The sequence below is a fragment of the Diceros bicornis genome, chromosome 4, assembly GCF_020826845.1.
Source record: "Diceros bicornis minor isolate mBicDic1 chromosome 4, mDicBic1.mat.cur, whole genome shotgun sequence".
Classification (NCBI taxonomy): domain Eukaryota; kingdom Metazoa; phylum Chordata; class Mammalia; order Perissodactyla; family Rhinocerotidae; genus Diceros; species Diceros bicornis.
Genome location: NC_080743.1, coordinates 4,424,327 through 4,438,845, shown reverse-complemented (window position 1 = coordinate 4,438,845; position 14,519 = coordinate 4,424,327). Strand labels below are relative to the sequence as shown.

General features: G+C 40.3%; 1 protein-coding gene across 3 annotated transcripts in view; it reads right to left on the bottom strand.

The window, feature by feature from the left end:
• Window positions 1-407: 407 nt before the first annotated feature.
• AK4 (adenylate kinase 4) overlaps window positions 408-14,519 on the bottom strand; it is an 88,670-nt gene continuing 74,558 nt past the window's right edge. Inside the window, exon 5 of one of the 3 annotated variants that reach the window (XM_058538231.1) lies at window positions 408-621. In XM_058538231.1, the coding sequence (XP_058394214.1) occupies window positions 591-621 (31 nt within the window). In that variant the 3' untranslated portion in view covers window positions 408-590. Of the gene's footprint in view, window positions 622-5,609; window positions 5,911-14,519 lie in introns of those variants that run through there. The other 2 variants (XM_058538232.1, XM_058538227.1) reach the window with 2 other exon arrangements.

The following is a 14,519-nucleotide window of genomic DNA, read 5'->3' as shown; positions in this document are numbered from 1 at the left end:
AAAGATTCTCATCCTTTTTATGGGGCACAGAAGATTGAGGCAGAGGGGCTGGGGAAAGTCAGCATTGAGGAAAATGTGGCCTGCATATCCTCTGTAAGTTGAAGGCATTGGATCAATGATCCCGAAGGTCTCGATGCTACGGTTTCTCACTCACTGGCCCGCAGAGAACAGATGGACTGAAAGTCCTGGAAGATGTGGAGGAGACGGCCAGCACTCTTGCTTGGCCAATTGACCTCCGATCTTGTGTCCTCACAAGACCTTACCCATAGCTCTGTCATAGCTCTTTCCACAGAGTGCTGAAAATATACACTTAAAAATCTGTCTTTCCTCCATAGACTAAGCTCCCTATTTTTGCATCTGACACCTAGCTTATTAACCACAGATTCTCTGCACTCAGCACTGAACTTGGCAAAGAGGAGGTTCTCAATAAGTGTGTTTATTCTGGTTTCACTTTACATCAGAACAAAAGGGCTTTATTGCAAGGGGTGGTGATCAGGAGGCGGTCCAGAGATAGCAGCAGTAGAAAGTCACTCCCACTCTAGGCTGGAAGGGCAGAAGGCGAAGGTCTTATACCAGTCTGGGGGTTCAGGTCACCAGGCAGAAGCTGAATCAAGTGGACGCCTAGGAGAAGAAACAGCCTCTGCCAGAGATGTTCAAGAAATATCTTCTGATCTGTAACTTAATGTGCACCCAACAGAGCCCAGAGATCCCCCACTTCCAAGGAGCGTTTCCAGAAATGCTCCTTCTCTATCTTCCCCATAACATCTGGAGCTTAGGGGCAGTGGAGAAGGGTAGTTAAAAGCACAGAATCAATCACTTCTGGGCAACTCTGGGCATGTTACTAGCCTCTCTGTTCCTTGGCTGTCTCCTCTGTAAAATTGGGAAATTGACATCTGTCTCAGAGGGGTACTCTGAAGAGGAAATGTGAGATGATTTAGAAAGCATCTAGGCATGTCTGGCATACGACAAATGTTCAAATTATGCTAATCCTCGCCCCCCCCCCCCCCCCCCCCGCCTTTTAAGTATACAGCACATGCTGTCACAAAAGGTTTTTGTATTCAACTCTTTTCTGTTAGAGAAAAACTTTTATGTGGAGACTGGAAAATCTACCAAAGGGCAAGACACCTTTCTGGAAATGTTTGCCCCATGGCTCAGATTTAAATGTTGCATTGGTGGATGGGAAATGTAATACATGGTGAGTGGTTGTCTATAGATGCTCAGTCGGGTAGCCTTCAAGGTGGAGGACAGGGCCATGAGAAGGGCTGACAGGAGCTGGGGGAGGGTGATTTGGGAGTCCCTTCGCTTCCTTCTTCAATCTCCTTGTCAGAGACCTTTATGAAAAGGACAACCCAATCATATGGTGATAAGTGGTGTTTTTCTTCAGGTCTTTCTATTTCTTTTCTTTTTTCAAACTTTCTATGAGTGAATATTATTTGTACAATAAGAAAGAAAAAATTGTCGTTAGGCCCACTGAGAAAGATGACTGTTGGGAAGGCTTTAAACTGGGGGTGATGGGGAGCTGGAAATAAGGCGGGGTCTCCTGGGGACTCTGCTGCTCCTGCAGGGGACGGCAGTGGCCATCTCAGACCAGCCCCACGGCGTAGCCTGCAGCCCTCACCTCTTCTGTTCTACTAGGGGCGCCTTTGTAACGGTTAGGATTGCAATGTGCTTCCTCCAGGGAAAGCCTGCATGCTTTTAAAACTTAGACTGCGTACATACTTCCTTCTTTTGGTTGAGGAATAATATAGTTAAAATTGGAGTTTTTACCCTCCCTCTATTTGCTGTGTATCTTTGTTATCATGGTATGCATTTGCTTTTGTGACGCAGCTGGCCGGTGCTCACCAATGTCCACCATTTCTCTCCCTCCTGGCACACAGCTAGACTACATGCCCAGCCTAACGTGCACTTGGTCATGGCCACATGACTGAGTCTGGCTAAGGGAGTGGGGGAGAAACGACACACACCACTCAGAGGCCTGGCCTCTGAAACTTCTCACAGGACCCCCCCCCAAGCTCTCTTTCTTCACACATCAGCTGGCTGGAGGCGATGATCCAGTGGCCGACTTCGAAGTCCTGAAGGAGGGTGGGGTTGCCAGACGGAGGGAGCCTGGGTCCCTGAACGACTGCAGGAAACAAACCCCTCCCCTGCTCCACCCATCCCGTTGGACTGCGATGCAAGCAAGAAACAGCTGTGCCACGTCCAACCATTGAGGTCTGCGGTTGTTTGTTACGCAGCTAGAATCCTCTCACTGTGACACCTGGAGAGGCTGCATGTGGGGGGAGAACTCCCTGACTCTGTCTGAGTGGTGTCCCTGACAACAGGATGCCAGACAGACACTTCCAAGGGCAGATTAGCTGGAGCTGCATATCAACATCTCCCAAGGGGCCACAAAAAGCCACTAGGATCATTTGACGTAACCTCTGAGGACAAATTTCTCTGAATTACATTTGCTGGTTTATATTTTCCTCTTCTAAGAACAACTACCTACATTTCTTATTATCAACTGTGGGTTGTTAAGGATGATGGAGAGAACTGAACCAGGGGGATAGAGTGAAAGGTGTTACAGAGTAGAAAAGGGTGTGACAATACAACTATTTGAGAGAACTTGCTTCTATGAGCTCATTTTGAAAGATGGGGTTGCCTTCTCCTATGATACTGACATGCCTCCATGAATTCTTCATTAAACAATGAACTTGAACAGACACTGCCCTGAACAACTGTGGGACACGACTCTGAACAACTGTGGTTCTTTTACTCAAGGAGCTTGTAGTCTAATGGAGGAGAGAGACATTAAACCACCAATCACTCAAACAGATAATCCTGCAAGTGGAACAGGTGCTGGGAAGGGAAAGCCCAGCACACCAGCACTGTTACAGCACATAAGGGAGGATGACTAAGCTCACTGAGAAGGAAAGTCTCCCTGAGAAAATCACATTTACTCTGGGACCTGCAGGATGACCAGGAGTGTCCAGGGGAAAAGTATTCAAGGTACAGGAAACAAATACCAACGTATGAGGAGTACTATTACTCTTACTAATAACCAACACGTCCATAATACCTACCATGTGCCCAGTAGGGATCTAAGTCCTTCACATATATTAACCAGCCATGAGTTCCTCCCTAGGAGGTGAGCAATTCCCCTTGGGCTGATCTGCCTTGGGAGCCACCTCGGCATCCTGCCAATGGGTTCAAAGTTCTTGCTGCCCTGAGAACTGAGTGTTGCTGATGCTGCCTCTGATCCCTCAGCCAACCTGATACACGCCCCCCAGATGACATCTCACTGTCGGCATAATCGTTACCCTTGGATGCCCTCCTCACACAGTTTGCAAGGCTCGCACCCTTCTTGCAGGCATGTGCCCAAAATGCAAGGGAAATCAAAGCTTCTAGAGCTACATTGTCCAATCCAGTATCCGGTAGACACGTGCGGCTATTTAAATTTAATTAGCAAAATTAAATAATTAAAAGATCAGTTCCTCAGTTGAACTAGCCACATTTCGAGTGCTCAATAGCCACCTGTGGCCAGTGGCTCCTGCACCGGACAGCACAGGGAAAGAACGTTTCTACGGTTGCAGGAAGTTCTATTGGACAGCACTGCTCTAGAGACACACTTCATGCCTCTGGGGCTCATCTCAAGATGTATAACCACGGCAGAGCCCTGGGTGCCTTTTATTCCAAAGCCCATTCTTATTGCACCATGCTTCATTCCCATTCATAGATTATTCTTTCTCATTCAACTAATGTACACTGAACATCTACTGTTGTCAGACTCTGTGCTGGTCATTGAAGTAGGCTGAATTATCCTTTTGCTAAAAAGTCTTAGATGACTAGAGCAACAAGTGTTTGAAATATGGACGTACTGGACTATCCCTTCTTTTGTGGGTTTTGGGTGAACACTCAAACCTCAGGCAAGTTACTTAACCTCTCTGAGCTTCATAGCACTGTTGTGAGGATTAAACGAGAATATGTGTGAAGAACACTTAGTAAATGCTCAATAAATGGTAACCATTATTGTTCACATCATCATCATCATCATCATCATCATCCTCCTCCTCCTCCTCCTCCCAGGTGGCAGTGAACACAGTGGGAGGGGAACTCAGCCTTATCCATTATGGGACAATAATAACTGTTAGAGGCCTTCCTTGCACTGATCTCAGATCTTTTTTTTTTTTGTGAGGAAGATCAGCCCTGAGCTAACATCTGTCACCAATCCTCCTCTTTTTGCTGAGGAAGACTGGCCCTGGGCTAACATCCACGCCCATCTTCCTCCACTTTATATGGGACGCCGCCACAGCATGGCTTGACAAGCGCTGCATTGGTGTGCGGCAGAGATCCGAACCCCCAGCCGCCGCAGTGGAGCACACGCACTTAACCGCTGTACCACTGGGCCGGCCCCAGATCTATCTTCTTTATAGCATTTAGTCATTATCTTAGTTCAGCCTGGGCTGCTCATTTTTGCTTTTCGATATCTGAAGAATGTGCACTCTTTTCCTCTCCCCTCACCCAGCCCCAGAGCCTTCACCTTGGCATCCTCCTAATACTCTTTCTCCTTGTCACTCTCTTCTGAATATTTTCTTCTTTGACAATATCTTTCTAAAAAGTACAACCCAGAACCTTCCCAAGTACTAAGGTATTGCCCAAATACTGTACATTCAATGTCTACCAAGCTACATGGCCATGAGGAGGGATTCATTTAAAATTTTTTTAACACTTTGAAAATTCATTTTAAAAATCATTTATGAAGGTTTTACTTCTGCAACTGAATTTTGAAACTTAAATATAAGACTTAGTCCATATATACCACCCCCCCACACACACGTTTTAGATAAATGGTATCATAGTCTACATATTATTCATATTTTTCATTAACAGTATATATGGAAATATTTCCAATGCTGAGTACAATGATATGATGACCTCCATTAATCTGAATGCAATACTGCATTTCTATGATAGGTGCTAAGATTATATCAGTTGTTTTTTGGGGGTGAATTTTTTAACACTAGATTGGGCTACTATAGAGCCATCTAAAAATCTCAGGATTTTTTTCACAATAATTTTTATCAAGCCCAGTTCCTTCCATTCTATACTTCTGCAACTGAATTTTTCAAACCTAAATGTAGGACTTGGCATTCCTTTCCATTAAGTTGCATTTTGTTGTTTTGACCTAGACTCAAGGTCTTTTGAAATCTCGAGTCTTTTATCCAGATAGTGATCCCTGCCAGTTGTAAATATAATCAATATGATTTTACTTCCATCTAAGTCACTGAAGCATCCCAGGCCAAGAACAGAGGCCCGTACACGAAGAAACAGTTGTGACCTTGCTCCAAATCCATGGATATGGAGCTTCCACTGATCTTGGCAGGAATCTTGTTATGGGGCTAAAAGACTGAGTCCTGATCCTTTGATTCCCCTTCCTCCATTTGAGGTCTCCCTGTTTAGACTTGAACAGTCTAAAGACAGTCAAGCATGGTGAAGGAGAGGATGTATCGGTTTACACCTCCTTAACAGCTTTGGTGACAAAACCAAAATTCAACACAGGAGGATTCTGAAACAATAGAGATAGAATAGGATTTGGAGGTCCACTGAAGATTCCAATTGGAAATTAAATATAGGTCAGAAACCCATTTGAAGAATGCATTATTTATTATCCCCAGGCAGGAGGAGATGAAAGAGAGGCGACACCCAGCCTCCCTGTAAAGAATCAACAAGCCAGGAGGGGACAGAGGAGCATCCCTTGTGCGTGCTGCTTCTTCAGAACCTCAGCGTTGAGCGTGTGCAGCATTAATGAGGTTCGCAGGTGTTGAGTGCTGTCTCCCTATAGGCGCACGGTGATGTTGTAGCTCCTCACTTTTCACGCCTTCCCCAGAGGCAGCCACTGTTAACTGACATGTACCGTTCCAGGCCTTTCTTCTGCATTTCCACATATAAATAAAATAAGAGCAAACAATATCACAAGAAAATATTTAGAAATATTAACCAAATTCCTCCCTTGCCACAACTCTGATTCAAACAGCTTGGCTCTTCTGTGCTCATTGCCACAGTGAGGGGAGGAAGAGAACAAGCAAGCAGAAGGGGCTGTGAGAGTCTCCTCCTGGCTTTGGTTTTCAAAAGTCTAAAACCATTAGAACGAGGATGAATCTTGGTATATACAAAGCCTTTGGAGAAACGCACTAAATAAGAAAAGTAGAGGATTTGAGGACAAGGGATGGCCCACTTGTCATTTTCCCCACCATCAGATATTCCCCTGAGAGGTGGGGAGCAGGGAGACTGAGAGAAAGTGGTGCGGACATAGATTTTGGAGGATCCTGAAGGGAAGGACTCCGCAGCCTGCCTGAGGCAGCATCCTGAGAAGTCGCCTGTAGACAGTCCCTCAGACATCCCCGTGCCTGGTAGGGAGCAGGAGCAGGAAAACAAGTCCTGGGCCTGAAGAATGATTTCCGTGCCCATGGGCAGATGGAGAAGAAGCAGGAAGAAACTCTGGGGCTGCCAGGACGAGAACACCTGTGTGAACCGATGACCAAGAATCAGAAAGGAAGATGGATGTCTTGGCAGCTGCCACTGTTGACAGACAACCTCAAGTATCAGATGGACCCAATGCTGTCCCCATCTCCCAGTTCCCTGGGACTCAGATGCAGCCCTGGAGGAGAAACTTCAAATTCATTGAGAGCAGATCTACGAAGTTGATACGGTGGAAATTCAAAACAGAAATTAGACTGAATTATAGAAAAATAAGAGAAGTCCTATTTCTTGTACACTTGAGTTTTGGATTTACCATCCACCACACACACAAACACACACACACACACACAATATTTTTTACACAAATTGTATCATGACCTACATATTGTTCATATTTTTCATTAACAATATATCTGGAAAATTTTCCAATGCATAGTAATCCATATATGGATAGACTATGATTTATTATTTATTACTTAGCCATATCCTTACTGCAAGATATTTAGGTTGTTTTCAGTTTTTGCTGTTTCAACAAAGACTTCAGTGGATATCCTTATGTGTATAACTTTGTGCACATATATACTTCTTTAGGAAAGATTCCTTGAAATGAATAGGATACAGAATCAAAGGACATGTGAATTTTTAATTTTTATACATACTGGCATCAATGATTCTATCTATTTGTATATCCTGTGATAGTATATAAGTTTCCTTTTACATCATAACCTCATAATCCTGAATACTGTTAGTATTTTTAATTTTTGAGAATTTGATAGTTAAAAATGTTTTTCATTGTACTTTTTATTTTTATTTCCCTAATTGAGAGGTTTAATAACTTTTCATGTGTTTATTTACCATTTGTATTTCTTTTGTGAATTATCGGTCTCTGTTCATATGTTTTACCCATGGTTCTGTTGACTTTCTCTCTCATTGATTTGTAGGAGCTCTTTATACATGATGGATACCAATCTTCTCTGTGTTATATATACTAGGGAATTCTCCTCCAAGTCAGTCACTTTTCTTTTAACTCTTTAGAATATTTCCCTGCACATAAAATTTAAGTCTTTATGTAGTCAAGGCTGTTGATCTTTTATTTTATGAATGTCTTAATTATGAATGACTTTTAAATTCAGTATTATAAAACTAAGTATTTTACATTTTCTTTTAATACCATTACAGATTTAAATATTTAAGTCAATTTAAAGCATACTTCTCAAAATTTTCAATGGACTTTGTTTACCAAGTTTTACCTTCTGTCAGGGACTGTGGCAGGCGGGTCCCCACCCTGCAGGAGTACTCACTCAGACTGTGTGTGAGATAAGGGCAAAAGTTATAGTACAGAGTGCTACAGGAACACTCATAGGAGGAGTCAGGGAAGCCTGCAGGGTGGAGGCGATGTAAGCTGGACCGTGAAAGACAGAGAAGGCTTTGACAAACAAGGAAGAGAAGAAGACACATTCTGGGAAGACAGAATAGCATAAACAAAGACCCAAAAGAGCAAGGCATGTTTGAAGAATGATGTGGCCACATCTTAGATTGAAATAGCTGGAGTTTAGGGCTCATGGGGACATGGCGAGAGATGCAACTGGAAAGTTAGGACCAGAACGTGAAGGATGTTGAAAAATGCACGCTACTTTATGAAATTCCCAGTTATCATTGGGCCTGGGATTCACTTGAAAATAGTCTGAGAGTGGAGAAGTGGGTGAGGATAAAGAGGAAACAGGACTGGCCGAGAGCTGGTAAATGTTGAAGGTGGATGATGGTTACATGGAATGCACTGAACCATTCCCTCTCTCTACCACTACATACGTTTGGAAATTTTCCTAAAACAAAATTGTTATCTTATGCAAGAACATTCTTTGGCATAAAATAATATTGGAGCATTTTTGTCATTGTTGTTGTTAATAGTACTGTTGAGTTTCAAAAAACAGGGCATAGATTAGTAAACTACGATTGTATCTATGACTAAGTAAGGAGATACCCAGAAAACTGGGCACCAAAACATTAAGAGTTCACCCACTAGGTGAAAGAACTAAGGGCACCATTTTATATTTTTCTGTACTGTGTGAATTTTATATATCAAATTGTATTCTTTTCAAAATCAGAAAAACAGGTTTTCACTTAGCAAAAAAGTTAAAAATTCAATTATAGAACAATTGATATGTCCACATGATGGATAACTATGAAGCCACTAAAAACAATATTTAGGAAGAGAATATATTAATGGAGGGAAATTCTTATCCTACAATGTCAACAAAAAAAGAAGCTATAAATCCATAAGAAATATTATTATAACTATATGTAAGAGAAATGTATACACAGACAGAAAAAATTGGAAGGATAATACCAAACTATCAACAGTGGCGATATTACTAATTTATAACCCACCTATTTTTCTTTACTAAGCAGATATCATTTCTATGATTTTTTTTTTTAAAGATTTTATTTATTTATTTTTTCCCCCCAAAGCCCCAGTAGATAGTTGTATGTCATAGCTGCACATCCTTCTAGTTGCTCTATGTGGGACTCGGCCTCAGGATGGACGGAGAAGTGGTCCCTCGGTGCGCGCCCGGGATCCGAACCCAGGCCACCAGCATCGGAGCGCGCGCACTTAACCACCAAGCCACGGGGCCGGCCCTATGATTTTTAAAATGTGAAAAAACCCCTCACGTCTCTCTTTGAACTCTGTCTTTTTGACTCCAGAAAAAATACAACCAAAGAATAAGTTATGAGCATAAAAAAAGAAAAACACTTCGGGGTAATTGTAAAATATGAAATTTTCTTCCTCTTTCCAGCTTTGGCCAACTGGCACAACCCATCTTAGGAGTTCAAGAAGTACAGACTTCTATCAGACAAAAACAATTAGCCATGGGCCGGCCCGGTGGTGTAGAGGTTAAGTTCGTGCACTCCACTTTGGCGGCCCGGGGTTTGCAGGTTCGGAACCCGGGCGCAGACTGATGTGCTGCTTGTGGAGCCATGCTGTTGCGGCGTCCCATATAAAGTAGAGGAGGATGGGCACGGATGTTAGCCCAGGGCCAGTCTTCCTCAGCAAAAAAGAAGAGGATTGGCAGATGTTAGCACAGGGCTGATCTTCCTCACACCCACAAAAAAAGTGATTAGCCAAACCGGATTTCTAGTAGATCTAAAAAGTTATTAGATAATCTTGTGACAATATATTGCAGTGTAATCCCAATTAACAATCTCAATTTTCTCAGATACAACACTTAATGAATTTAATAACTGAACTCTTTGATAGTTGTCCATAACTTAAATGCAGATGTGTGATAACAGAGAATACATTTTCTTTGCAAGCATTCAGGGAAAGTCACAAAACTCGATCGAAAAACTTCAAAAGTTCCATAAAGTAGAAATAATACAAAAAAATTCTTTGACCATAATGCACTAATACTAGAAATTAATATCAAAATAAAAAAACAAAAGCCCTCCCACACAGAAGTTTAAAAGAAAAACTATTAGACAGCCTTTGTGTGAAAGAGAATATACAAAACAAAATTGAAGAATTTCTAAAAGTACTATAATGAAAAACGTTGCATTTCAGAATTTGTGAGATATTACTATGACAATAATCAGAGAAAAATTCACAGCCTGAAATATAGATAAAAATGATACAATGAATATAAATGAATTAAATTCTCAACTCAAATGGCTAGAAAAAAACCACAAACTGAACTAAAAGAAAGCACACGGAATAGGAGATAATAAAGATAAAAACATAAATCAAGGGCTGGCCCTGTGGCCTAGTGGTTAAGTTCAGCATGCACCACTTCAGTGGCCTGGGTTCAGTTCTTAGGTGCAGACCTACACCACTCATCGATGGCCATGCTGTGGCGGTGACCCACATACAAAAGAGAGGAAAACTGGCACAGATGTTAGCTCAGGGCAAATCTTCCTCAGCAAAAAAAAAAAAAAAAAAAAAAACACAAATCAATGGAATATAACATAGACCTGTAATTAAAAACTTCTTAGAAAAAAATCAGTGAAAGAGACATAGCTAACTTTTGAAACAGAGGAAATTTAAGAATTCTTGTTGATGGAGAAACATGAGAGGCATTCCTTCTAAGGTCAGGAACAAGGTGAGGATGCCATGGCTCCACACAACTTAACAGTGTGTTGTAAATATTAAACAGTGCAGTCAGACAAGAGAAAACAGAATTAAGAAGTGGAAAATAAGTAAAACTATTTCCATGTACAGCTATTATACATGGAAGACCCAAGAGAATCAATGTTATAACAAAGAAATAATAAAAGCATTCCTTAACATAGCAGAATATAAAACTGACACACAAAAATCAACAGCCAACTGCCAGTCAGCCAGCTGCTCCTGGTCGTCAAGATGAGGAGTTAGCACCCGAATGTAAGTCAACTAGACCGCTAACACACTACTGAACTGGCAACTGTTTTAAAAAGGAAAACTTCCTGGTTTCTGAAGAACACAATGAGTTGATACATGACACCAGAAGTAGCACCGGGATAAAGCAAATAAACAAATATGTTAACATTAATAGGAACTATGATTTTCAGTGCAAGAAGAAAGATATAAAAAAAAAGGGTATGGAAAAATCCTGTAATGTTTAAATTTGGATTTGAAATATCAGTATGAACATATAACTTAAAATATATAGTTCTTGGGGGCTGGCCCCGTGGCTTAGTGGTTAAGTGCACGTGCTCCGCTACTGGCGGCCCAGGGTTCGGAGCCGGGTGCGCACTGACACACTGCTCGTCCAGCCATGCTGAGGCGGCGTCCCACATACAGCAACTAGAAGGATGTGCAACTATGACATACAACTATCTACTGGGGCTTTGGGGAGAAAAAGGGGGAAAAAAAAAAAAGAAGGAGGATTGGCAATAGATGTTAGCTCAGGGCCAGTCTTCCTCAGCAAAAAGAGGAGGATTGGCATGGATGTTAGCTCAGGGCTGATCTTCCTCAAAAAAAAAAAAAAAAATATATATATATAGTTCTTAACTCTGTCTAAGGTCACCACAATAAAAGTGAGAACACTTGGTGCCAAGATATTAGTGGTTTCTAAACACCATCTCCCACTAAAAGAAACCAGAGCTCTGTGGAGAAATGGCTAATTCCCAGTCTTGGAAGGGAAAGTACAAGATGACTCTGGGAGATTTTATGCCAAAAATCAATTAAGTATTCAAACACTGATGGAGCGAGATCAAAAAGGAACAAGAACAACTTGAAGAGGATCCTCCTTGCCAAATTTGGGACAATTTGAGCATGAGAAAGAATAATTATTAGAGCTAAAAAAGGAGTTCAGCAATATGTCAGGATATAAGGTCAATATACAAAAATCAATTGTATATCTTGTACACCAGCACTGAACAATCTGAAAATGAAATTAAGAAAACAATTCCATTTACAACAGCATCAAAAGAACAAAATATTTAGGAACACATTTTTAAAAATAACACAAGACTTGCACACTAAAAATTACAAAACATCACTGACAGAAATTGACAAAGAATTAAATAAATGGAAAGACATCATACGTTCATGGGTTGGAAGACTTAATGCTGTTAACATGGCAATGCTCCCCAAATGAATCTATAGATTAAACATGATCCCTATCAAAATCCCAAGTGTCTTTTTTGCAGAAATTGACAAGGACAAGCTGATCCTAAAATTTTTATGGAAATGCAAAGGACCCAGAAAAGCCAAAACATTCTTGAAAGAGAAGAACAAAGTTGGAGGACTCACATTTACTATTTCAAAATGCACTACAAAGTTCCAGTAATCAAGACTGTGTGGTACTGGCAGAAAGACAGACCTATAGATCAATGGGGTAGAATTGAGAGTCCAGAAATAAAACCATATATCTATGGTCAGTTGATTTTCAACAGAGGTACCAAGACAATTCTGACAAATGGTGCTGGGACAACTGCATATCCACATGCAAAAGAACTGCTGGACCCCTAGCTCAAACCACGTACAAACATTAACCCAAAATAGATCCAAGACCTAAATGTAAGAACTATAAAATTCTTACAAGAAACATGGGGGTAGATCTTTGTGACCATGGATTAGGTAATGGTTTCTTAGATATAACACCAAAAACACAAACGATAAACGAAAAAGTAGAGAAATTTGACTTCTTCAAAATTAAAAACTTTTGTGCTTCACAGGACACTATCAAAAAAGTGAAAAAAAAACCCTCCATAATAGGAGAAAATATTGCAAATCTCATATGTGATGAGTCTAGCATCCAGTATATACAAAGACTCTTGCAACTCAACAATAAAAATATAAATAACTCAGTTTGAAAAAGGGCAAAGGATTTAAATAGACATTTCTCCAAAGAAGATACACAAATGGCTAAGAATAAACTATGAAAAGATGTTCAAGATCATTAGGGAAATGTAAGTCAAAATCACAATGAGATACCACATCACAGCCACAAAGATGGGTATAATCAAACAGACATAACAGCAAGTGTTGCAAAGGATGTGAAGAAATGGGAACCCACATTCATTGCTGGTGGGAATGTAAAATGGTGCAGCCACTTTGGAAAACAGTTTGGCTGTTCCTCAAAAAGTTAAATGCAGGGTTACCATCTGACCCAGTAACTTGACTCTTAGGTATATACCCAGGAGAATTAAAAACATGTCCACACAAAAACTTGTACACAAATGTTCATAGCAGTATTACTCATAATAGCCAAAAAGTGGAAACAACACAACTGTCCATCAATTGATGAACAAATAAATAAAAAGTGGCACATACATACAATGGAATATTATTTGGCCATAAAAAGGAATGAAGTACTGATCCATGCTACAACATGGATGAACCTTGAAAACATTATGCTAAGTGAAAAAGCCAGTCATGAAACGCCACTTAGATAATTCCTTTTACATAAGAAATTTCTATTCTGGAACTGTCCAGAACAGGCAAATCCATAGACAGAAAGTAGATTAGTGGTTGCCAGGGACTGGGGAGAAGCAGGAACTAAGAGATCAGTAAATAGTCAATACTTTTCTAAACTTAAAATTTTTTTTCCCAACTCAGTATTTAGACATTTTCCCATTTACAGAAAAGTTAAAAGAATAATACCCCTGGTACCCTTCACCCAGAGTCAGCAACTATAAACATTTTTGCCACATTTGCTTGATAACTGAAGGTCAGCTTGGCTGGATATAAAATCCTTGGTTCACACTTTTTTCCCATGAAAATGTTGCTCCATTGTTGTTTTGATTTGTATATTGAATCACTTGGTCTTTTTGCCTGGAGGCTCAGGAGTTTTCCTGAACATAGTAGAATACGGCTTAAAGTTGACTATTCTGAGTCAGTTTTCACAGTTCCACAGCGTTCTTTTCAATATATAGATTCAAGATTTCTTTTATTTATTTTTTGGTAAGTTTTTATTGGACTATAGCTTTAAATGTTGGTTTTGATTTATTGTTTTGTTTTTCTTCTTTAGAGAATTCAATTATAGGTGTGTTAGATCTTTTCATCTTCTATAGCTATTATTTTCTTTATGAGCTTTTCACTTTTTCTTATTTTGTTTAGTTCTCTTGGATATTTTCATTTCACTTCTCCATGTTTCTTTTGTATACTTTTTTGACTCTTTCCTCTTTTGTGCATCTTGTAATTTAGTCCTAATTTTGGGGATCATTGTCTTTTTCCTTCCCTTTCTTTTCTGTGTTCAGTCAATTCTTATTTCACATATTTTTGTTCTGTGCCCACTTCTCTTCTGCATTTGTGAATTTCTGATTTGTGGTGTTTTTTCATATCTGTTATTGCTTGTCTAACAACATTCGACTCATGTTGGGGTGTTGTGCCACAGAGTCTTCTTTTTCAAGGCTGGGTCTTGAGTATTTTCATCAGCCAAAGAATTTTGATTCTCAATTTATTTCCATTTTAAAGTAACTTTGTGTGGGTGTTGACTGTCTTTTTCTGTTCATTTTAAAGACTTTTGGATTTTCTTGGACCAGGTGTTTTTATAGATGGGGTTGAAGGATTTGAGTGGCTTGCTAGTTTCTTAATTCAAGAGTGCCTTCTTCAGTTGATATAGTGAAATGCAATTTCTTTA